The sequence below is a fragment of the Catharus ustulatus genome, chromosome 6 (genome assembly GCF_009819885.2).
Source record: "Catharus ustulatus isolate bCatUst1 chromosome 6, bCatUst1.pri.v2, whole genome shotgun sequence".
NCBI lineage: Eukaryota > Metazoa > Chordata > Aves > Passeriformes > Turdidae > Catharus > Catharus ustulatus.
Genome location: NC_046226.1, coordinates 22866348 through 22892224, shown reverse-complemented (window position 1 = coordinate 22892224; position 25877 = coordinate 22866348). Strand labels below are relative to the sequence as shown.

The 25877-nt window shown below is 44.4% G+C and overlaps 1 protein-coding gene across 2 annotated transcripts in view; it reads right to left on the bottom strand.

Moving 5' to 3' along the window:
- The window catches only part of ANGEL1 (angel homolog 1), a 76348-nt gene that overhangs the window by 34555 nt on the left and 15916 nt on the right, over positions 1–25877 (bottom strand). For both annotated transcript variants that reach the window (XM_033061496.2, XM_033061494.2), the window contains exon 2: positions 15749–15860. In XM_033061496.2, the coding sequence (XP_032917387.1) occupies positions 15749–15758 (10 nt within the window). In that variant the 5' untranslated portion in view covers positions 15759–15860. The remainder of the gene's footprint in view (positions 1–15748; positions 15861–25877) is intronic.

Here is a 25877-nt window from a genome sequence, read left to right as displayed (position 1 = left end):
ATCCTTTTTTAAATCTTTTTTTTTTTCAGCCTAAGAGGCATAAAATGAATTACCAACATTTGCAGACTTAGAATTAAGGCCAGAGAGTTGGGAACATCTAATGATTTTATATTTACAAAAAAAAAAAAGTGGAGTTTTTTTGCATGACACACAATTACTGTTGCATAACAGAAAACAAGATTCGCAGTATCCCAAATTTTCCTTTGAAATGAGCTTCCTGGCTTATCAGCAGGCAGATGATCTATGGTCAGTTAAGCTGGATCAGAAGTGACAAGTTTCTCATGTGTTTCCAGAGTGGAAAACAAGGAAGAGGGAACAATGGGATCTCAGGGTACCTGATGACAGAGTGAAGGTCCTGCTTCACTGTCCTTACAGGACTGTTTGTTGTACAGGAAAAGGGTGCACCTTGGAGTAGAGGAGCAGCACATACATACTGTTCAGTATCTCCAGTATTTTCTTTCCACAGTGTCTTGGGCTTGCATATGTTACACATAGATCTTTATCTTATGCAAAGTGCTGTTGTGTATTAGTCACGCATTACTATTCCACTTAGGTTAGCACAGAATCAGATGCCCAGCTAAACTGATTTGTTCAATTATCGCACTTACGTTTCTAGATTAGCTACAGCCATCAAAAATCTTCTGTAAGAAAACAACATAATCAAATAGAGATGGGAACTGGCCTGCGGCAGGTGTCACTTTTATTTGAGTGTCCACTTAAACTCCAGAGCAACAACAATGTGGGAGCTAGATTGTACCTTTACACCAGGAAAAACCTGCAGGGAAATTGGATGGTTTCTTTCAGATGAAGAGTTTGAGATCACATTTTCATTCCAGAACGACTTGATAAATAAAAACTACTTGCTGTGCGAAGACAAAATCAAAAGAGATTGAATCTCTGGGAAGGAACTAGATTCAACCTTTTGTCCTCCTATGCGGCCTGATACAACTAAAATTGAGAGTGAAGATTTTGGTCACATGCAAGCAGTGTGGTACAGGGGTGTAGCTGCAGTTTTTATTGTGCAGATCTATGAGCATTCTCAGATCAAGAAAGCTTTTCTAAGCTTGGTGGCAGCATTTGTCCCCTTGCTGGGAATTCACAAATAAACTCTGGTGAGACACTGAGCAGGGGCGGTCAGGGAGTGGGACATGAATTGCTCTGCTGATCCTGCACCTGTGAAATGGCGCAGAAGGAAATGGTTTGGCTAGCATAAATTAAGGCAGCTCTGAGACTCATCTAACATACCTCAGGAATTCAGCCTGCCAGCACAAAATTAGACAGTATAAAAAGCTGGCTAAACACTACATATCTTCCATAGCTTCTGAGAGTGACACAGCCAAGTGACATTGTCAGAGCTCTTCAATATTAGGAAGAAGATAACACTGTTTAAGCAATATATTTTGAAAACACAACATGAACACCAGGTTATTTAATGTGTTAGATAGTTTAGATGAACCTTTGGATGTTTTGCAAGGAAAATAATCTTTTTGTAATGAATCCCATCAAACAGAAAGAGATCCAATTCAGACTAATTTCCCAGGCACCACCACAATACTTAGGATGACATTATAAAGACATCACTAATTAGAATCTTTGGAAATCTTAGAGTAAGTATAAAGAATAATCTCTTATGACAAACTATCTCAGCTTGTTCACAGTGAGGACCTTTGATCTGTCTAGCTGAACTGGCCTACAGGCTTTTAGTTGCAAAGGAGAAATCCCACAGGCTGCCAAAGTGGGTACACTGATCCTAGTCTTCCTCTTTTAAACTTAGATCAATAGTTCTTTGTTCCAGTAGCCTCCCATCCATATAAGGAGTGTTCAGTGTGTATCAGTGGACATGCACCCTATGCAAAAGGGCGTCTTGCAGCCATGCATGAAATCAAGCATCATTGGACTGGGAGCATGATAAGTACGAGGTACTGGTCAGTGCAATTAAGATCTTTCAGGTGCCTCACCTGAATCTGTAACAGCAAAGTTACAGAATCTGAAGAGATGATGGAGTGAAAATTTGCAAGGACCAAATTTAATTTTTTCAGCATGAAGCAGCAGATTCGAGTTAATTGACTGGTGCTAATGGTTTTTACAAGGCATTGGTAAAGGTCAAGATCATAATAGACATTTCAGCTCCTCAAAATTTATGTCATAGTTGTTCTTCTTAAGTGGATGAGTCCTTATCTGTCAACAATACTGAAGCTCTTGCATAGTTTCTTAAACCAGAGAGCCCAATCAAAAAGATTTCATTCTGAATTTGGCCCAACAGAAAATTCAATCAAGCATAGTTCATTCTTTGCCACCCTCTTTCTTGTAGGCTGCTGAGATGGCAGCCAGACACATGCTACAGACCTGACAGATTGCTCCAGTTGCCCTCTCTCTTCCAGACATTTCATGAAGACCTTAGTTACCTCACTGACATGCAATTAGCTGTGAAACTCTCAAGGGACAAACATGCCAGCTTTCACAGCCTTATGGGAAGCTACCTTATGGTACCTGATCATATTACAGGAGGACAAAAAAAATAATGTTCTGCCATGTAACCTTATTCACTGGATTCCCCTTTTAAGAAGCTGAGTATGTGTATTCCATGGTGGTCTGTGTTTCCTTCTGGGGTCACGGGATAAAGTGGTCATATAATGGAGAAAATCTTCAGGATATGATCCTCCGTAAGGGACTGAGACTAGATCCAATCATGATCTTCTTCTGCCAAAGAAGATCGAGCCGTTTCAACCGTCCTCTTTGGCAGTGGTTTGTCCGCACCCCACCTTCCCGTGCCCTGCAGTGGGAGCCAGCGCACGGGGCACGGCGGCTGCGGGCTCCAGCAGCGAGCGCCGCTCGAGTCCGGGGCGCTGCAGAGCGCTCGGCGCCGCGACCGCGCCTGCCTCGAGTCACCGCGAGGGCACGGACGTGTCCATGCACAGGCTCCTGCGGGCAAGTCTCTACGCCTTAGCAGCAGCAGGAAACTTGCTTCTCCACCCTAGAGCTGCACCTTGGCCTGCTTTTCCCCCCTCCCCAGCGAGCAGAGGGCGCTCCGTCCTCAGAAGTGGGACCTCGGCACATTCCTGGGATGTAGCTAAACCACACGCACACATGCACACCCTAGGAGACAAAAAACCCGAGCTCAGAACTGCGAGCTGGGAAGAGGGTGGTTGAAAGCCTCGGAAAGGCAGGCAGGCAGTCAGCAGCCGGATAGGCGGGCAGGGTGCGGGGCTGCCAAGGGCAGCGGTGCCCGCACCGCCCAGCGGGATGTGCCCGCACCGCCCAGCGGGATGTGCCCGCTCCCAGCTCATTGTGCGGCACAGCGGAGCAGCCACAATGCCCGCTGCTCTCGGGGGGATGGGGGTGGGAGCTGGGGGGGTGGAGACAGACACAGGCGGAGTCAGGGCTCAAATTCTTGAACCTTTCACATCCTTTCTGTAATTTGAAACATACTTGTTCCCAAGCCAGAAGCTTTTTTTTTTTTTCTTTTTTTTTTTTTTTAATTCCTTCCTTGAGGCTGTGGAAATACATTCAGAGAATGAAAAAAAAAAAATAAAAGAAAAAAAAAGAGAAAGAGAGAGAGAAAGAAAGTAAGAATAGAAACGGAGGGGAAAAGCAAGCCCACTACTTATCCGAGGCTCCAAAACAAAACAGAGAAACGTGAGAGCACGGCCCTCCCCAAGCACAACTGCTCGCGGGCTCAGATTTCCTTTCTGAGGGGTCATGGCTGCTGCAGTCACGGGTTTGGAACGCAGCTGGTCCTGCCTGCAATAAGGAGAAAAAATCCCTGCTCTTCTGCAAAAGGCATTTGCCTCCTTTCGCTTCACAAGCTCGTTGTGCTCAGACGAAAGGAAGCCATTTGCAAAACGCTTGGGGCACTGGATCCCCGTCATCTTCAGTGGTCATTCCCCTTCATCATCACTCTCAGCCCCTTCCATCCACCCTCCCAGCTGGCTTGGGAGGGAAGGGACATATGCGTGTCCCTCTCGTGTGCACTTCAAGTCACATACCTATAAGCACTTCCATTTATTTATCTCAAACAGTCCTCATGACTAGTGTGGGGTGTACACAAACGAGAGAGGAAAACTGGCTAAGGTACTGTCTGAAACATTTTGCATGTCCCTAATCACCCAAAAGGCACAAAGCAGCATGGAGTGGCACAGAGCACTCTCTTGCATCAGCCAGACCATACTGCCCACTCCTTTCCCCCTGGGTAAACCACAGCAGGTGATTGTGCTGGTGCAGCGGGTATTTTTATTTGCTTTGTGTAAGGAAGCAACAATTACCAATGACAATAAATGCCTCCTCGAGTCAGAAGTGACCTGAAGCTCCTGAGTTGGATGCAAGCAGTTGCAGTGCAGCTGCCTTGCCAGTGCTGGAGCAGGGTTGCTAAACTGACAGGAGCACCTACCCCTCTTTCCTCCACTCAGGGAGTCACACCCTGGTCTTTCAAACCAGAAAAACAAGGATGAGGAGAGAAGCTTTCATGTTTCACTGCCATTATCATAGGTCATAACTGTGTTAATGTGCTATCATGCTGTTTACATGGGTATGTATATGGATGGCTGTGAACAACCCTTAAGAAGGCATGAGATTTTCCAGGAGAGACTCAAGTGGGCACACGTACATCACCTGAAGCAGCTGGGTGAGTGCCTCACCAGCAGTCACCTCTATACATGGGTGAGACGGCATCCAGAGGGAAGGGCAGTCCATGTGCACAGGATACATGCTGTCCTATTTTGTCACAGCCCCTGATCTGCAGATTTGGGGCCAGTTGGGGAACTTGGAGAGTATTTATGTTTCCTCAGGTGAATAGCTAGAGAAGAAGGTATGGTATCTCCAGAAGACAGAGATGGAGCAGATACATTTATTTGTTTTATTGGAAGGGACAGTGGGATATTTCAGGGTTTCCCCATAGCCTTTCAGCCATGTGCCCCAGGCAGGACAGAATTTAGGTTATGCTCACTGGGGAACTCCTCTCCTCAATCCAGCTCCTGGCACTATAAGACACCACACTGACACTTTGCAGATTGGCAGGAAGCACCATGAAGCTCATGTGTGCTTTAATACCACATTACACAGCAAATGCTGTTCTGGCTGCCTGAAACACTGCAGCATTTGGGCTCTCTCTCTCTCTCTGAGAAGATAAAGCATCCTCATAGCTTAGCTGTGTTTATCCTGAAACCCTCAAGACAGTCTTTGTCTCTGAGCTGGTCATTTGGAGCTCACAGCTTCTTCTGAATGTTACCCTCACATGGAAGCCATCCTGCTCAGGGTATCCCTGCCACCACTCCATGTCTATCCTTTGCTCTCAGCCTTGATTCCGGCTTTTCATGCTATACAACTGTACCATAGTGTCTTGGTAATCACATTTCTATCACTTTGCAAATAAGCCTTGGCTACAAACACAGATGCTCTGCTGATTTTTTCTTAGGCATCCTGGATAGTAAAGGGTTATTAGTGCTCTATTCAAGCCTATGTTGGCAGACCCCACCCTTCTCTAGATTGTTATGCAAGCCCAGTTGGAGTTGCTATTAAATATGAGACAAGACCTCAGTTAAATATGTATTAAGTTACAGATTTCTAGGGTGTTACCAACTTTCTAGAGATACCACATGTGACTCACTGAACTAGATGACAGACTATGAAATAAGTTATTTCATCTGGTCATATTTATCAGAGCAGGTTTGTCCTGCCTTTTTTTACAGGGATCACTGTCTCATAAGTACAAGCAAGCAAAATGAAATCTGTTCTTGCAGGTATTGCTTTCTGCAGTTCATTTTCACTGTATTCCAGTCCCACATACCTGATCATACCCTGGTTAGCTGAAATGAAACAATTCAGTCCCTTCTGATGCAAAGACTTTGGAGGAAGACACCTCTTGTTCAATGGGCAAATTCTGTAGATGGGACTTCTATCCTAATCCAAATGGTATGTTAAATTATGGACAAAAATCAACACTTGTCATTCTTCTAGAAAATAAAATGTTCTGGAGCATGCTCTTCCTCCCTGTTTGCTTCCCTGTACCCATCACAAGTCCCAGGCACCATCTGTGAACCTCTGACAGAGCTCTTGACCTAAAATAAACAGCATGCCAAAGGTAAGTTGGCTGGAGCCTTAGTCTGCGGCTTGTCACTGTTGGGGTGCTGGGCACCTCTAAAGGGATAGTAAGTCCTTCAAAACGGTAGCTGAAAATTCTCCTTACATAGGGAAATATCTGTCAGATGCTAAGAGAGGCATCCTACCCATCTGGCCATACTGCAGAAACAGGTGGCATTTAGGTCACAAACCAAGAGCTCCTTAAGTGTTCAAAGTGGAGACCTTTGTATCCTCAAGACTGAAGCCAAGAGAAGCTCTTATCTTTCTTTGTCCCTGTATCAGATCCTAGTCTTAGGGCATGTGGCTGGGATAGACATGCCAATAGCTGCAGGCAGAAGAAACCTTCTGTTTTATAAATACCAGCTTCCACCCAACCGCTTTTTACATATTAGGCTGGTTTTTCATTGGTGAAGTGAGTTTGAAGAAGGGAATAGGACAGTAAGAAAATGCAGCCCAAAATCAGAGGCAGTGAAGAAGTAAAGACTAACATGACCTCAAAGAAAAGAGCTGAGACTCTCTGCTGACAGAACTTTGCAGGGGTTGAGAGGGGCAGGTTATAACAGGCTGGCTGGAGTCACAGAAGTGCTGGGAGATGGAGGGGTGCAAACTTGGGAGCATATGCTCTCCAATGACTTCAGTCTCTGTGCAGAGGAGTGTGCACAGCTTCATAAGGGGTGAGTGCAGGGGAACACTGTGGTAGACTTGTCATCTCTGCTAACCTCTAGAAATTGGCTCCTTTAGAAGAGATAAGAGCATGTAGGCAGACTTGAAATGAGGACAGGAATCCTGAACTCAGCATTACTTCTAATTGCTTATTCCAGACACAGGCTGTGAGTCCATTCCAGGCTCTGGGAAGTCCAAAGGACAATTTAGCCACACAGGAGGGATCTTCCTCCATCCCTGCATAACATAGAAACAAGGTGGTCTCTGGGTGACAGCAAAGATCAGGGTGGCAGAGATTCTTGACCCTTTAGCACTGATTTTGCAATGAAACATTTTGGCTCATAAATCTGTTTCTCCCTCTGATTTTATCTTCTCTTTTAGAAAATTATGCAAATAAAGCTGAGCTGCCTCATAGTTTGTGGATATCTGCACAATAGTAAATAGCCCTCCAAGGAGAGGAGTGAAAAAGGGTAAAGAACTATATGAGACTTTGCAAGGACCTGTGTTCATGCCAGGAAAAAGTATGAGCCATAGTCCTGCTCCAGATCAATTCCCCAGCTTCTTCCAGTCAACTGTGAATTTTGTTAATGCCTGTCCTGGGGCTAGAAGAAGGCAAGGCCAACAGTTCAGTTTGCTTTGACAGGACTGAGCCCTGCTTGAAAACACTAGGAAACCTCCTGAGTCAGCAGCTCACTTGCTCCTACTCTTGGAATAGCTGAGATTCCCGGACACAGTAACTTGACTCTACTCCTGGCTCAGGCAGCCACAAGCTGAAAGGCAAAATAAAATCCCCTCCTGGCCTATTAACGAGGCCTAATCTGGGTTCAGGAGAAACCAGTCTGACTGATGAACTCCCCAGGCTCAGGGGCTCTGGCTGGGGCTGGGAGAGTTATTCTTTCCTTATTCAGCAGACAGGAGGATATTAATGGAGAGCATATGGGAGGGGAGGGAGTACTGTGGATATTGCTGGAGGACAGCCAGACTGCATCAAAGCCCCAAAAAGCCTATTCTCCATCCGGGCAATGCTAAAACACGCCACGGAGAGACGAGAAGTCCAGCTGTGATACGGGGGAGTTATGAAAAAAGCCCTCTGCTTTCCCCAGCTTTTTTACTCCCACTCCTGATGGGACAATGGGGCAGTATTGTCACATAGTCCTGTAGGCATGGTATTCACAGTGGAAGCCTTTCTAGGGGAGAGCACGCTTCAGCCAGGCACCCCGTCCTGAGAGCCATGCTACTTCAGGGAAGCAAGAACTGCCTCTGTGCTGCAAAGTGCCATATAATTTATGGTGCTATAGAAATGATGAATTACAACAGTCCTGCAGTATAGAGATGGAAGAGCTCTGTTAACTCCTCCAGCCCATCTCCCAGAGCTGATGCAGTACTGTTGCCTCTCACACATTTCCTGTGTCTGTCTGGACATGTTTAGAACAAGCAAGCAGCTGAGGTTCATTTATTTTTCACTCCTTAATTCTACTTTAAAAATAACCCCCAGTGTGATTAAGGTAGTGCTGGCTATGTCAAGAAGGATGGAACAGGGTGCATCAAAGGTGGCCCACATCTGCCTTACCTTAAAGATAAAATGGAGGACTGCCTAGTGAAGACTTAATCACAGCCTGAACTACAAAACTTGCTGTTAAATAGGAGGGCAGCTAGAACCAACTCTGATAAAAATTAGATGTGTCCTTTTTGTCTCCTGACGATCTTAATGTAGCCCTGACTGAGGCAGCTTTTGGGGATCCATGATGCTTGGCCTTGCATCATTCACCAGATCTTAATTAACTAAGGAGCCTGGCTGGTTTAGCCTGGTGAAGGGGTATATAATTGCAATCTATAAATAAATACTTCAGGGGGTGAACACATGGGGAGGAGAAAAAAGCTATTTGAAGATAAAGGACAATGCTGGCACAAGAACAAATGGGTATGAAGTAGCCATGCATACATTTAGGCTAGGGATTGTCAGGTTTCTAATGCTGAACACATTGATGCTCTGTGAAGGCAAATCAACGGGTTTAGTAAGGCCCAAACTCAAGCTAGTTTTAAGAGGCAGCTAAACACATTTCCTCAGCTGATTGTATGAAATGGCTGGCTATGCAAGGAAAGGAGCTGGACTTGGAAAGCCCAAAAGGAATGTCCTGAGGCATTTCTGGTTGCAATAAGTACGGGATGAGCTCTGGCTAACCAGCTGCAGGGTGCAGTAGGAGCAAAGTGGGAAAAACCAGAAGACTAATAAAACCTGAGAAATTTCAACTGCACCTTCATACTGCCTTTCAGTACCTGAAAGGACTCCAAGAAGAATGGAGGGGAATTTTTTACAAAGGAATGTAGTGATAGGACAAGGGGCAGCAGTTTCAAAGTGCAAGAGGGTAGGTTTAGATTGCTATAAGGAAGAAACTTTTTTACAAAGAGAGTAGTGAGGCAAGGGAACAGGTTGCCCAGAGAAGATGTGGGTGCCCAATCCCTGGCAGAGTTCAAGGACAGGTTGGTCAAGAACAACCTGGTCTAGCGGAAGGTGTCACTGCCCATAGCAGTTGAAGGCAAAATAAATTAATAAATGTATTAGTTAAAAAAGGGGGGGTTGGAATTAGATGATTTTTAAGGTCCCCTCCAACCCAAACCAATCCGATGATTCCATGAAGATTCTATAAAGCATAGCAGGCAGATTATAAATCCAGGTAACACTGGAATGTGAAACTAACCCCTCTCCAATGAGTAGGCTGGCTGGCTTGGTTTAGAGAAGTTTATGAGGGCAGGAGGAGATTACAAACAACAGGCAGGAAAAAGTACCTGTGATTTGTTTGTCTGAAAACCTAGGCAAGAGAAAAGAAAAAAAGAAATAATGATTGGTTTTCCTTTGCGCAGTTGAGGTAGGGAGGCCCTTAAATTTTGTTTTGCCATCCACAGAGGCAAAAAAGATCTCCTGAGCCAGAAAACCTTAAGCTATGAGAACATTGTGTCATGTTCTCCAGTGAAGTAACAGCTCAGTCTGACCTCAGGCTGAGACCAATACATGGTCTGCATGCAGTAATCTTTTTCTGTGAAGTCATTTGCCAAATAGACAGTGGGTGTCTTTCCCCATGGCTTTCCTGCAAAACAGAATATGAGAGACCTTGACCCTTGACTAATGCATGCTAGAGAGGCAGATGTCCAAATCTTAGCAGTCTTATCCAACTGGAAGCTATAACAATAAATCACACACTCCAGTTTACACCACCAGTGCAAACAAGATAATGGACCTTATACAAGAGAAAGATCTGTTGTAATATAGCATTTTGTTTCATCCTGTTCCTGCTGAGAGTAGACGGACATGCAGCAGGGAAGACACAGCTATACAACTGGCACGGACCTCTTGTACTGAGGGAATTTTCCTGTGGGAATCTCCTGCCTGTTTGAGTTTTCTATATGCTCCATAACCAGTGCAAAGCAAATTTAGCAGAGAGCAGAGAATCCATCTTAAAATGCCTTAGGGGGGACAGAAAATACAGTATAAATGGAACTGCAGCAATATCTCTTCTAATTCTTGTAATCTGTCACCTAGCTGTGGCAGTGATAGGTACTTTAGAAACCCACAGACAGTCTGAGTATGATTTGATCACATTAGTGGTGGCCTATGCATCAAGAGATTCAGAGGTTTTATTCAGAAAGGCATTAAAATAAAGACGGTTGTGCTTTCAATCTCTTTTGTCTAGAAAGAGGTTATCTCCTAAGGCTGGCTTTATTCCTGACATTTCTCATTCTTTGCTTTTCTTCACAGATCAGAAATAGAACATGAAATGCCTTGTCTTGCTATTTTCATCATTCTGCAGTCAGTCTCAGCATGAATCTGAGGCTATGAAGGTGGGAGGTGATGAGCTGAGTCAAGTCTGAAATATGGTTCCTTGCACTAGAAGGATATAGATGTGGTTTCTGTGTAAATCACCAGTTCAGGTCTTCTTGGTACTGAAAGGTGATGACTATTATGCTCTGTGAGAGCTGTTATGCTCTCTTGAATTGAGGTAGAAGGTTTCCATCCAATTACTAGCTAACTTTATTCAGTAGTCTACGAAGCTGAAAATGTGTGAATGAAAGCACCAATATGTTTGCTGGGGAAGAGCACACAGGAGAATTTTATCCTGCCACTATCTGCATTTTCTGGGCTGTGTGAAGCTTAGATATTTTTCATCGTCCATGTTTAAAGTTCTTGGCCTGTTAACCCTCATCAAGTTGAATCAACTATAAAGATAGGAGAGAAGATGAGGGGAAAAATTATTTTTCTTTGAGGATACAAACCAACAGATTTTTTTCCGTTGACCTCCAAAAACCAATGAGAATTTATTGGTCATTTTCACATTTTTAACTGACATTTTAATTTTCTTCACAAGAGCATTTCAAACATTGAGGACGTCAGTAAATTTCTAACACACTTGGTGAAAAGTTTTTCACACAGACCATAAAAGTGTAACTCTGGATTTGTACAATTCATGCTTATGGTCAGCCATGTCAAGCTTTAAAGAATCTGCCACTTCAGCCATCACAAAAAGGCAGTAAATCTGGATTATGCATTGAAAGTGCTTAGGGAGTCTGGGTATTTATACCAATGAAATGCCAAAATATTTTACTGACACGCTCCATTTTTTACATTCTTTTACTAGCAGTTAGTTTTTTTTATGTGTGTATATATTTTTTAATGCTGACAGTTAAATTTTGGCTATTATTAGTTTGCAACTGGTTAGGCCTTCTCTCATCAAAACAGGAGACTGAACAATTTCACACTTTTGCACCTTGGGCAAAAGATAGTGGAAACATTACAGACACATGCATGGCCTGGGCTGAATATAGTTAGAGCTACCTCTTTGTAGATCTCCAGATGTCATACACAAAATTCCTGGCTGTTTCCATAGCAGTAATGGGATGCTGCTGCTGAAGAACCTCTGTCAGCCCCCAGTGTCTCCACACGGGACCAGAGCTGTGAAACCATGAAGGAGAAAGGTGTGTCTCAGTAGGGGAATTCTTCTGCATCAGAAACACTTTAAACCACTCAAGGAATGCAGGCAGCTAGAAATATAAACTGAAGCATCTGTGGGGTGTCCATCATACGGTGCCATTAAGAGAGGTCCAAGTCAACTCTAGTACCCAAAGCAATGCAGTCATTTTAACATAGTGCTCTCAGCTGGGCTGCTTAGCCTCTATTTTAAATGTACGCACTGCAGACAGATACATTTATTTCCTGACCCAAATTAGGTCTCTTATCTAATTTTGAGCACCTCTGTATGATACTGTTTGGCGCTACACAGATGTTTTCTATTGGAAAGGGTGCCGGGAGTTCATTTTATTTACAATGGGAAATATTAGAAGAGGCCATATTCCTTTTGGATTGACAAGGAAGTCACACAAAACTGGTGCATAAAAGATTTAAGTATACATAACTAACTCAGATCAAGCTCACTGAGGTTAAAGGAAGAGTGGAAACATGCTTATGGAGTCCAGATCCAGCCTCAGCCACTTGGTGACCCAACACTAGAAAAATGGTATGGAATTTCTGATGCTGTTTTTAAACAGTTCACAGTGTTTCAATCCTGACTGCCAGGGCCCCAATACCCTCACATGGGCCTCCCCTCATCCTGCCCACAGCCCAGGACCCCATTTCAGGCCCTAACCAGCAACGTCACAGGATGTTGGTCTCCAGCCTCCATGGGGAAGTTGACATGGCAGCTCAGCCTAGGTCTGCCCCCCTCCCCAGGGAGGTGCCAATGCCCAGGGCTGGGGCTGCCTTGGTGCCCTTGGCTGGGGTAGTGGGGTGAGCCTGGGCTCTGCCCCGCTGCCCTGTGGCTTTCCCTGAAGCTCCCTACTCCCCATCCCCAGGGATCCACCAGCCCTTGCTGTCCCCTGGTGCTGATTCCTCTATGCTCAGTAGCTGCTGCCTGGCTCTTACCTACAGGTCAGGATGTAAGGAGAAAGGTCAAACTCCAAAGATAACCAATTAATGCTGCAAAGCATAACCAAACTAATGATCATAACCTTGGCTTCCTTCCTCCTCCCCAGAGCCCAGACTTACAGGCATAATTGAATATAAACATATATAATGTATATGTTTGTATATGTATTGAATATAACATATGCTTAATTCCTGGAAGAAAGAGAAACTGCCTTTGGATTTGAAAGCCCAACTACCCTCTCACCCCATGAGGAAGGTTTGGTTTTATTGTATTGTCTATTCTCGCCTCTAAACAGCTCTCACTTCCCAGTTGGAGTCCTTCTGGCAAGTATTGATATGCTTCTTTCTTGCTATGGAAAGGATACCATGAACCTGTCATCCGTTAAACTGTTTCTCAGCTCACTTTTGCTGTGGTGTCTCTGTGAGTTAGGTTTGAACTCTAATAATTTAAAGATAGTTAATCCAGTATGGTTTGTTGAACTTCCTAAGTATTTACAAATGTATGGCACAGCAAGTGAGAAAAACCCTATAAAATTACATTCCTAGCTTTGCATCTCTCTCCAAGTATGATATGGTAGTTGTGGATGACTTTACTACAAATCCCAGGGAACAGTTTAGGTATCAAGCGGTTCTGGAAAAAAAAACCCCAGAGATCCAGAGATTAGAAATCATTCAAAAAGTCAACTTCTGCCACATTATGGCACTGGAGGCCATGCAGTGAACCCTTCCTTGCTCTTTGTCCTTGACTGCTCCCTTAAGTCCAAGATGCTGAAATGAATCAGCAGATCAAACGACAGATCGTGACTGAGGCAGTTTCTCCAGGCAAAGGAGGCCCAGGCACAGCTGGCCAGGTTTAAGGGGAGGCTTCAGATTTGCCCTGAAGATCTTTCAATACAGTGCTGGGCCTTGCCATTCAAAAGCCAGAGGGACATGTTTACATAGTGTTACATTTTAAAGCAGATGCAGATGGAAGACAACTGTGTTCAAGACCTGCAGTATTACACAAATGTTTGAATAACAGCATCATGTGCTGCTGACCCTGAGGAGAAGTGTTCTCTGGCAGCAAGAGAGCCACTAATTCTTAGGAGCTGTAGTAACATCAACATCAACATGTTCATGCTGTGGGAAGGCAGCCTTGTCTCGTATCTCAGGGCACTGTGAGGGGCATTAAAAAAATCCATACTGTAGCAATGGTGTGGAACATAAGAGTACTTGTAAGGGATCTTTCTTTATTTTCAAGCTATAGCCATACAATCTGAGCAAATATAGATGGCATATATAGCCATGTGGAAGATTTCATTCTTTCCAGCTGATCCTCATTACCATTTGCTTTCAGTAATTTCAAGGAATACTGTAGCTGCCATTTCCAAGTCTCTGTCAGAATTTCTTCCAGGGAGAGGGATTCAGGTGGGTTTAGTTGTTCCATTTTTTTCACAAAGAAATCAGACTTCTTCTCATACAGTGCAATAGGGGCACTGTGTCCCCAGGAGGGACTAATTCTCATTTCCTGGCTCAGCACTGGAGGTAGATAACTTACAGAAATAATTCTGCAATCTGTGACTACTGTTGCACACTGGAGCTGGCACTCTTAGGAGAAGGTTTGGAAATGAATTGCCTGTTTACAAAGGAAGCCCAGTGTAGTCAGGACTGGCTTGCTCCATAAAGAGTACAGAAGGACTCCCACAGCACTACTAAAATAATAGGAAGAGTAACAGGGATTGCTACAGGAATGAGTCATAGGCGCGCAGAAAACCCAAAGGAGGCACTGATTTTGTCAGAGGCACAAAGGCAGCTGTCACCTCCTCCCAACAGCCATTCGGGAGCGGATGGCGAGCAATGCATAGACAGCCATCTTGTTTCTAGTCCGACTCAAAAATCCTTGTTTGCCAAGTAAGAAGGAACAAAAATGTGTTGAGCAAAAGATTTAATTTCTCAGTGTCTATGGGGAAATCAACAGACAATGGGAAGCAACATAAAAAGCACATACATGAAAGACTGTTATTTAAAACCAGTTGACATAGTCATTTTCAGTGGAATCTGGCTGGCTGTAGCCAGTATTTAATTCAAAAATTCTTCAGGAATGAAGGTCTTTTGCAGGCCAGCTTTATTTGGCTGGGGTTGGGTTTTGCTTTTTCCCACATCCCGCCTGCTGAAGTTAGAGGTTGATGGCAGAGAGCCCGATTCTTCTGCCTCTTCCTGTGCTGGACACAGCCAGCCAGAATCACCTCTTTGTTAAATTGTCTGCTAGAACTGCTATATTCAAGAGAGGCTGGTGTGAGGCAGGGAAGTAACAGGATCACCTGATCTCCTTTCTAAGAACAGAGCAAAAAATTATCTGAAGGATGATCTATAAGGAGTCAAAGAAGTTAAAGAAACAACATGCAGTCCAGAATGGGCTAAGTATGGTCCCATGGCAGTAATGGCTCTCCTGTTCAATAACATAGAAGCCATTAAGGGCTGTAAAAAAGAGGTTTTCTTGTGCATCAGACAAAAGCAACAAAACACTTGCTCCTAGAACTAGACATAGAAAGTGAAAATAATGATAATTCTAAAGAACCTTTTTGAAGCACTGACCAAAAAAAAAAATTACATAATCATTTTCTATCTCATAAGAAAAGTACAGTTCAACAAATGAGGGATACAAAAATTAGTCCTGCTCAAATGTTCAGCAACACATAGAAGGTAGAAAATACACAGTAGGTTGGTATGGTTGAGCTACTCCCACACAAAGCCCCTAACATGAAAACAGTAAGGTAACCAAACCCAAAGCCATCCTTAAATCAATAATACACTCCACTACACTCCTCTCTCTTGTACACCTCACTTGCTTTCATTCTGTCTCCTGGGATGTTTAGCCCAGGTCTGCTAAAACCGAGGTATTGTCTCTTGTTGACTCTGGCAGGCAGGGGGGCAGGGAGCAGCTGATATGGCAACTCCAGATGTGCTTTTTCCATTCTTTGAAACTGTTCATCAGAAAAACAAAAAGCTCTCCGTTGTCATGGAGACAGTATCTCTGGCTCTGATGTATGCAGTGGGCGGCAGCAGCTTCCCTGCTGCAGAGACACCCAGGACCCAGTACTTGAGTAAGCTACTCACTGCTGAGCATGCTCTGAAGCAGAGGGTTCAAGCTTGGATGACAAGCAGGACTTCCCCAAGGTGGCCAAGAAAATGAGAAAGTGGAGGATCCAAGGATCCATGGATTTTGCACCTGAAAAAAAATGTCAAAGTGATGTAAAATTGAATTTGGAGTCAAGGAAAAGCTGTACAAATCCCTGATAGGCAATACACAGAGAAAGCTGGTAGCCTCTTTTGAGATTAAAACATTTCCAGAGATTTGAATTATTGTCTTTATAGAGATAATAGTAGGAACGGTGGAGAAAATAAGCAAGATCTTTTTGCAGATGGAGATTTTTTTTTCCAGGAAAGCAGTGAAAACTCTATCTTTTGAATCACTTAGAACTTATATCTGCACTCAGTAAAGGAAACGATCCTCTACTGGTCCCCAGGAGACACATGAAATGAGACCAATTAGGATTTCTCCAGCTCTAAATACAAGGACTGTGCAAAGACATACTTTACCCTTATTATGTTTGAAAGTGAAAATGAATAGTGTGTGCCCCAGCTGAATTAGAATCAGGGCTTGCATTATGTAAAAAACCAGAGAAGATTATCTGTTCTGTCCTTAAAATCTCTGAAAACATGACCACAGGGTTACCTGATCAACTGGGAATACCTGTTATGAAGGCCAGTCTTAACAGTGTCCAGTTGATGATATCTCAGAGGACAGTGAGAATAGCAGATAATCCATCTGGCCTTGAGTACATTGCATTATACAGGGAAAGAAATTTCACTGAACCAGGGATGTGATCTCGAAAATATGAAACTTCTACCTCTTGTGTATACTGTATTTACCATACCTGATTACCACTCTTTTCCCGGGCAGATACTGCTAGTGATCAGAGATTATCCAGTCTATTTTACAACCCAGATCTTATAAATGGGCCATTTTCATTTCTGGTATAAAATGGTACATCCTAATTGAACTCACAGAAATTACTTGAATTATAATAACATTTGGATTATATTGAATTATAACTTGAATTATAACAAGAAACAACAGTTTGGCTCTGAAGTGGGTAGCAGGACAAGGAGCCACAAAGTATACAGAGTAACCTCACTAAGATTAGGCCATGGGATTGCTAGAAGTATTGAGTTGTGGTTTGTCCCATGACACAGAAATAGATGTGAACTGCTGGATGTGCTCACAAGAACACTGGAAAAGGTCTGGAGTTCTGCCCACTCTCATCTACATTTTTCTTCCCAAACCAGTTTTGCTTCATTACTGTTCAAGAAACTGAGAACGGCTGCTGATAGGAAGAAGCCCTATTAGCAGAGACACCCTCCTGGAGGTGGAAAGGAATAGACATTAGGCTGCTGTCTAAATCATGCAGCAGTCTAGCTGGCCAGGGCTTATTCCTCCTGACATCTGCTTTCTGAGGTACTGCCATCCATATTAGATTCCGTCAAAAACCATTTTGCCACCAAGCTGAGTAGCTTCCTGGGACGTGTGTCGCTGCAGGGGGCCCACCATACCCCATCCTTTGTCCTGGAGAGATGACATCCACCCTAACAGCAGGGACTGGTGTGGGTTATAATGCCTTTGTCCAAAAGCATTGGAGATCATTCCCCCATGGAGATACTCTGCATTTGGCAGGCTAAAATGGAACAAATCAATAATTTGCTGCTGTAGAGTTAGAAATGCAGACACTCAGGACGCTTGCTCTGAAGCTGTCTAACTCAGGAGAGTGTTCCCATCAGGGCTCAGATACAGAGGTCTCTGAGTGCATGATACATTTTCAGATGAGTTCAAGGGAAATACATGCTACAGGATGGACATGGAGAGTTCAGCGGGTAGTAAGGAATGACCCCACAAACCAGTGCTATTTTGGGCACATGACATTGCCAGAAGACTCATCTGGTTTTCAAAACTAAAGTTCCTTTTTTGGGAATAAAATAATACATGGTTCTATTGGAGAACCATGTGTTAATTGGTATTTCAATTTGACCAATTTAATTTCGATTCCTAAATTTTCCATATCATATATCATTGGATGCAGCATCCTGCTACTTCAAATGTTGCATAGCATTGCTATGCTCTGTTAAATAACTTCCTTCTTCCTTTCCAGAAATAGCTACGTTTCAATAGTAAGTGAAGAGATCTTAAAATTTATAGTTTCTAGAGCTTCTAGTTGGGATTGCTGAAATTTATAAACATAAACCTGTTTTGATTTTTGCTGTCTGGAGAAGCAGCTGTTAATAGGGAGGAGTATCCAGTCTAGTCAGTTTAGCCACTAGACCATAGCCTGTCAGGTAAAGGACATTTCTGCCCAGCTACTCTCTCCTCAATCCTTTCTGCTGATCTCTGTAATTCTGATGACCTGAAAGACACTACTCTGGGGCCTGAGGAAGACAGGATACTTCACTAATGCTGTTGTAAACTGTGCTTTAGGCTCTGTGACAGAATATTGAGTTGGTTTAGACCTTGAGCAATCTGGTGGTGTTCCCCTTTCTTAGGAGCCAGCCCACTCAATAATAATGGAGGCTGAGGGACCAGTCAGAGTCTCTGGCAGGGTGACCGGGAGGGTATTGCTGCTGGCAGGAGTGTCTGAAGCAGTGAATGTGCCCAGCATGCCAGTGAGCTGTGTTCACTCATCCAAGAGTTGATTTAGCTCAGAGGTGGTTTGTGAGACCTTGGCCCCTCTCCAGCTCTAGCCTTTCCCCTTCTCTCAGGAATAGCAGCATGGGTTAAAAGCAGAAGGACTGAAGAAAGCACAGCCTTACTTAACCACACGTGGAAACAAAGAAATGTCTACAGCAATATGGGGAATTAAGGGAGAGGACGTAAAAGGACAGAGGGAGAAAGAGGAGGGACGGAAGGAGAGGATGGCAGGGATCTTTTCCAGCCCCGCTTACAAGGTGCGGGATAATTCATGGCTCTTGTTTACACTGCTCCAGACCACATCACAGACATTCCTAGTTAATGGCTTCCATCTGGAGCAGCCATGTGCTGCCCAGCCTCCCCCTCACCATGCTGCCAGCAGAGGAGTGTCTCCCTCCAGATCTTCCCACCTTCCTACCTCTCACAGACTGCAGTCACTGAGAGGATTGGTGCAATTCCCGCCTGTCCCCAAGACATTACTGTCACGTTTCCATGACCCAAGATAAGGGGACTGGGATATACATCAGACCTGTTCATGTGGGGCCCACAGGACGTGCTGGAAACGCAATGCAGGGACACCCAGTCATTTACAGAAACTCGGCCTAATTCCAGCACGGATTATTAACTCTGGCTCAGCACCAACCCTGCTGGACCTGGGCTGCTTCCCAACAGGACCACTGAAGTGTCTCCACATTGCACCTCCCCGCACTCTGCTTTTGGGAGGGTTTATTAGCTTGGGCACAGTGCCAGACATGAGCTGCCTTTCTGCATCTCCATAGTGCTTGAACTGAGTTTCACTGTGCTCAGAGCACAGTGGAAAGACACCTGCTTGGCTCTAAGGAAGTCCAGCTCTGGTCAGGCTGGTTCTAAGCCAGCCCTGGTGAATCCAGCAGGATTTATGTGAAATCTCTCATGTGTCTTTGCATCATGGCTCACAGCCCTCACAGCCTCAGCAGCAAGGTCCTAAAACATCCTGACTGGTTCTACCTGGGCCAAGTTTATCAGGTTGGATTAAGGATTTGGCAGAAGTGGCAAAGCTGCTCAGAGATCTGAACCAGATCTGGAAGCAGCAAGGCCACAGTCACACAGTGCAGCACAAAGCCTCCCTTTCTGAGTCCTGCCAGACCTGGTCTGGCTCAGCTTTCTCTGCATCTGCAGCAAAGACTGAAGTGCAGAGGCAGAGCTGTGTGTGGGCTCCAGAACCAGAACAGAGAGGATGGTGGAAGTCAAAGGTGCACAGTGGAACTGGAATGGCCAAAGGAGACAGTAGCAAAATCTGCTGCAGATCTGAGTGAGCTGCATCCAGAACATCCAGCCTTCAGCTGGCCCAGAAGACAGCAAATGCAGCCTGCAAACTGAATTTAGACTGTCATGACATGCAGAAAATTCAGTAAAGTTGGAATCAAATCCAGGCTACCACAGCAGTTTATTTATTTATTGAGTGTCTGCAAGGTCTTGGAGGTGTGGTCATGGGTTAAAGGGAGAGGCAGGCGAAGATCAGTTTCTCACTCTGCTCTCTTTGTTTGTGTCATGCTTTCTTGAACTCATTCTCTTGGCTAAGCAATACATTCCCAGCATCTGTCGAGTCTGATCTGCTCTAAGCTCCAACGAGAGGCAAAAGAGGACCTGAGATGGGAATGAAACAGAATCCCAGTCTGTGACGAGGCACTGAGACTCCTCACTGTGCCCCATGCGGGTTGTCCTGTCATAAATCATCATTTGTCAAATTCAATAAGCATCCTTAACACAAAAATGATGCTATCTCCTGGGAGCCTCAAGTGCCTGAAATTTTATGCAGATGTGGAGATACAAAAATATAAGGGAAGAGGGAAGGACAGCGGGGAGGAGGAAGGAGGACAGATTTTGCATGGCAGAAAGGGTGTTCTTCTTTATCCTCTGCTCCATTCCCATCCTGTTGCCCTCTACCCCACTGCCACATGTGCACTGTCTTCCTGGGAATACTGCAGACCCGGCTCCTGGCACATCTTTTGCATACTCTAAAAGCAGAAAGCAAGCTGTGTATGCAATATGGAAAATTCATCTACTTTGGGGGTCACAAACCTACCACAAAAAGCTTCCCTGCTAGCCTAGAGATATGTGGACGGCAGGAGGTCCCTGAGGGATGGCATCCTGCTTCGGACAGAAGAGGTCATGGGGCACTCTCATTAGAAATCATGCTGCTGCCATTTCCACTCCCTGCCAGCAACATGAGAGCTGTAGCCTCAGTTAGATACCCCATCCCTTATTGTGCAACAACAGGAGGCTGGAGAATAGGGCCACCTCGGGGGGAGGGGGCAGAGGTGGGGGGTGGTTCAGCTGTGAAATCTCACTCCTCATTGGAATGTGCTGGGGAGCCAGGGACCAGCACTATTGTAAGAAAAGGCTGAGCACAGGCTGCTGTGACCACTGAAGCTTGAAAGCAGGCTTCATTTATGCACATCCAGGTTGCATTGCACCGTACGTTATCTATGCTTAAAATGCCACATATAAAAAGGAATATATGCAAGTACCCACAACAGCCATTTTGTCTCCCTGTCAGGACTACAGTGCCTGTTTCCAAAATACAAAGCGTGAGCCTCTGAAGCTGCTCAAGCTGAAGTAGCAGACGGAGGTGAGAGACCAGCATCCTCTACAGATCAGGCACCCATGGGACACAGATCATGACATACCATCATGACTAGCTGAAGCTTAGTCCAGCTGCTTGAAGTGCATCCCAGACAGGGCCTGCTTATGTGATGCCCACCAGCATGACTGACATCTGGGCTAGGGAGGATCAAGCAAGCTCGAACAGCCACTTTCTGAGGCTTTTGCAAATGAGATTTGGGCACAAGGAGACAGTGCAGTGCTCCTTGGTCAATGGCAGGCCCACAGGCAGGCCAAGCTTTATTTGCACTTGCTCACACACCCTGTTGTCAATGAATCATTCAGGTCACTGCAGATAAGTCTCTAACCACCTACCACCATTTATTCTTCTAAGATATGTGTGCTACAGAGCAGCCATTTTAGAAAGAGTGTGAAGTTCTCTGAAACATTTTCCAGAGGATGTTTTGAATGCCTATACTTGCTGAGCCACACAGATACTTGGTATCTCAAATTAATTGCTGAAATGGTAGAGGGAAAGTATAAAACCACATTAAAATTCCAAATAAATATTAAAAATACCTTCACAAGATAAATATGCCTTGACTTTGAAGGTCAGAGTATTGATCTATCTGAAGGCTAGAAGTAAGTACTTTGTGCTGCACTTGTGATCCTCCACTTTTGGTTATTATCATTATCGGCATTATTGTCGCAGTAGCAGCACCTCAAGGACCTATTCAGGATCCAGATGCCATTACAAAAGGGACACTGAATTCAAATGAAGAGATTTGTAATGAACAGTCTGATTCAAAACAAAACCAAACTCTACAAGACAAAGCAAACACAGGAAATCTTTATGAATCAAGCTCAGCGCCACTGCAGCCAGACTGCTCCCAGCACCCAAACCAGGATGTTAAGAAGGGCTGTAGGGTATCTGTACTGTCCCACAGTCCCTTCTGGAACTGGGCTGTTGATACACCCAGAGATTAAGCCCATCCTGTAAACAGCACATAAAGCACAGATCTGTGTGCTTGAACTACCTTTGGGGATGGTCCTCAACATGCTCCTCTTTTCCATCAAAAAATTCTGCACAAGGAAAAAGAGAGGAACAAGGAGGAACAAGAATATTTGGAACAAGGACCAGCCTCCTGATCCCACCTCAGCTCTGACAACATGCCTGATGCCAGGTGGTCCCCAGCAAACAGCCCCTTCACCCACAGGCAGGTGGAAGGTGTGTGTCTGTGCACTCACCGCAGGCATGCACAGATGGAGCATACGTGTCCTGAGCCACCGCTCCATGCAGTCACAGATGAGAGGCCCAGTGCAGCCTCTCCAGGTGTGGAAGATGTGCTGTGCCTGGCTGAGTGCTGGCCCCTGCATGCCCCGTGTGTTCAACACGCTCACCCCACATGGACCTGCCTTCTGCCCTGGCAGCTGCAGAACAGGACCTGCAGCTGAAGACAAACACATTTCTGCCCCGGAGAAATTTTAACGTAGTGCATATGAAGAGGAGGAAGAGGGAAGTGTAGAGGGATGGGTTGCAGCAGAAGCAGCAGCAATTCCTGAGAATGGGGTATTTGTTGAGGCAGATACCTGTGCTGATCACATTTCTCCAACAGCAGTGGGTTAACCTGAGTTAACCCAAGGAAAGCTAGCTTGGGTGTGCCTCCGTGTTCTGCAAATACACTCCAGAAATTCAGTTAGAAGAGTATGCCCAGAGAAACCTCCTGAAAGACAGACTATACTATTATATAGGTCAGTTATTTCAGGCATGGAAATGATTAGCTGAAACTGGGGGGAACTAATCTTGAAGAATAAATCAAATCAATTCTTTCCCCAATCAGAATTCCTTGAAAATAGATTTGCAACAAGATAAAGCTGTCTTCTTTTTTTTTTCACTTGCAGGGAGATACCAAACTCAATGACTGCTGGTGTTACAGGTCTGAATCTTGCCAAACTTCAGACTCTAGCCAAGTAAATTCTGTTTGGTGAAAGAAGTAAATATTTTTCTTTAGACTATCTTTCAAAGAAATAAAGCTTATGTGAGTGTGCTGCCTACAAACCTCTCTCCTTGTTACCGTTTTAACATTGTGATTAGTTGCAGTCCAATTTGCAGAACCCTAAGGCAATTAAATCCCGGGAAAAACCTCATGCAATAAGTTTCATGAAAATGAATGGCTGGATCAAGTATTGCAACCCAAATTAGTGTCTCCACAGAGTTCCAGAAGGAGGGCAAAATCTAACTGCAGCATGCTGTTAGCAGCCAGCTGACCAGTGAGCCTGTACTGGTGCCCAGTTGGAACACAGGTAAGTTGTGTGTGTGCAGTCTCCTACCCAGGTGGGGTGCTGTAAAGACATAGAGATGACACGGGCTACTGTACAAACTAGGGAGTTGTAGCATGATGAAACATCACTCATTTACAGAAGATTCCATCAGCAGCACCCATTCAAAGCTGTTTGAAGGTCTGCACTGCCAGAGGCAATCTCAATAAAGACTAATCGATAAATTACAGTGTCTGTAACTCTGACATTAAAGTAGGAGACGAAAGGAAAATATGTATGTAAGTATTTTTCACACATGGTTCCACAATAAATGAACATGATAGTCACACCATACACATACCCATATATCTCTGTTCATATCCTTCATTTCACCTAAGCCCCTAGGGTACTGATAGCAAAAGTTCACAAACACAAAGCAAAGGTCATGATGCTGACAAGATATCTTTATTGCTAGACAACTCCCCAACCCACCCATGATAAATTAAGGCCCTTATTCCTGCTTAACCCATAACCTTTGTAGTAGACCCTGAAGGTCAGCTATGGCAAGTTTCCCAACCTGGGGACAGGGACAGATACGAGATCCACACTCAGAGCTTCCTTCTCTTCCTATCCGATGAGCAAATCAGTTCACATAGCCTCAGCTGTATATCCATACCCCCACACACAACAGAGACACACAGAATTCTTGCACAAATACACTGCAGTGGAGATAAAGCTAATAGTTTACATGCAAACACACGCCCAGACATGTGTTTCTTCCTGGAGATGCCCCCTCCCCCTCATGCTTTACACATTATATAAGAATTTTATTCTGTAGCATGCTCTGAAGAAGGCGGCATTTTGCCAGATTTCAAAATGGCCTCATTTATCACCTAAATCCCCTACGAAAGCTAGGGAATAGGGTTTGTAAAACAGCCCAGATTAATGAGGCTGCATCTACATCTTAATAGCTTTTGTGTGTACACAGTACTTCAAGCTGTGCTTGTGAGCAGTGTGTATTTCTGTGGTTTATGGACTTTCTTTCTTTCTTCATCTTACCAGATACATCTATGTGTGCTGGTGTTCCTGAACTAATGCTGTGTGCCTACACTGCCTGTGCCCAGCACATAAAACCATCTTCCCTGGCTGTAGCTGGTTATGCTGCATGCAGGTGGAATTCTCCATGTGAGCACCTCCCAGTTTGCAAATGTGATCTGTGTAGGGAACCTATTTATGCCAGGGCTTTGATATCCATCGGTATACTTTTGTGCATGTAAAAGTCACCACTTCAGTGCTGGCTCCTTAGGCAACACAGGCCTATATTTCTTCTCTGTGTTAGGGAAATTTCATTTTGATGCTATATATAAGAATTCTGGGGAAGTAATTAACAGAAGCCTCCAGAGAATTCATTATGAAAACAAGGCACCACATGCCAGATTCAGAGGAACCTTGTACTCCTTGCAAACTCCTCCAGGCAAGGAAGATATTGCAGCTGCAAAGGGAACATAACCCAGGGCAGGGAACAGCAAGCACCAATGAGGTCCATTTCTCAGACCCTGAAAACAGCTTTAGCAGAAAGCTGGAAAATGCAGCAAATTGAAAAACGACGTTCCAGATGGGATCACAAAAAAAAAAAAGGGCATCAGTTCCATCGACAGTGAAGATTAATTTTTAAATTACATACCAAAAAACTCTTCCAAGATCATTTGACCTGTGTCAATCTAGTGGCTCCAATCATCCCTTGTGTAGGACAGAGGGAACACTTGGAAATTCCCCTTACAGAGTTTACCCTACGGCTCTTTCTTAGCTCCTTCTCCCTGGATTTTTTTTCATCCTTTCCTTACCCATTTTTCCTTCCATGTCTTTTATGAGGAACTGCTGCTGCTCTCTTCCCTCCCCCTCCCTCCCCCTGTCTGCTGTCAGCCATTTCACTTGGCTTTTTCTGCTCTTGCATTCACCAGAGCTGAATTCAGTGACAGCCTCTTGGCAATATCCCTTTGCTGGTGACTCAGGTAATTGGATCTGGTGCCTTGGGGAGCTGCCAAGCATGATGTCACAGCTCTGCAGAAAAAAATACCCTATGTAATTGCTTGATACACTAGCTAATGTCTCATCCCAGTGGAGGGAGGAACTCTGAGTTTGGGGGTTGCCAAGATTTCAGAGACACGGGACTCTGTGGTCGAAGTGAATAAAGAATTATCTGTATTTTTTTGTTTTCACACGTTCTTGCATGTTTACTATGTGATTATTAACTCTCACCCGACCAGGGAGTCTGAATGTTCATAATAAGCACTGCAGACCCTTTATGGAAAGGGAACGACTGCAAAGCTTTCATTAAACAAAAGAAAATGGGAATAAAACATTAATACAGTGCAAAAATTAACAGCTCCATGCACAATGGTGTAACCCTGCATCAGGGTTTATTCTGCCCTTTAATAACATTTGTGTACCAGCACTTAAATGCACTTGGATCCTTGATTTCTTCCAAGATTGCAGGAAGACATCTGTCTTTTCCTAGCTGCAAGGAAAGGATTTGGAGGACAGGCTAGGGGTCAGAAGGGATCAGTGTTAGTTTCAGGGTGGATATGAAAATGTATCTGAAATCCATTAAGTGAAGCAGCAAGATGAGAATGAGTTAATGGGTGATTCTTGCTAACACACTAA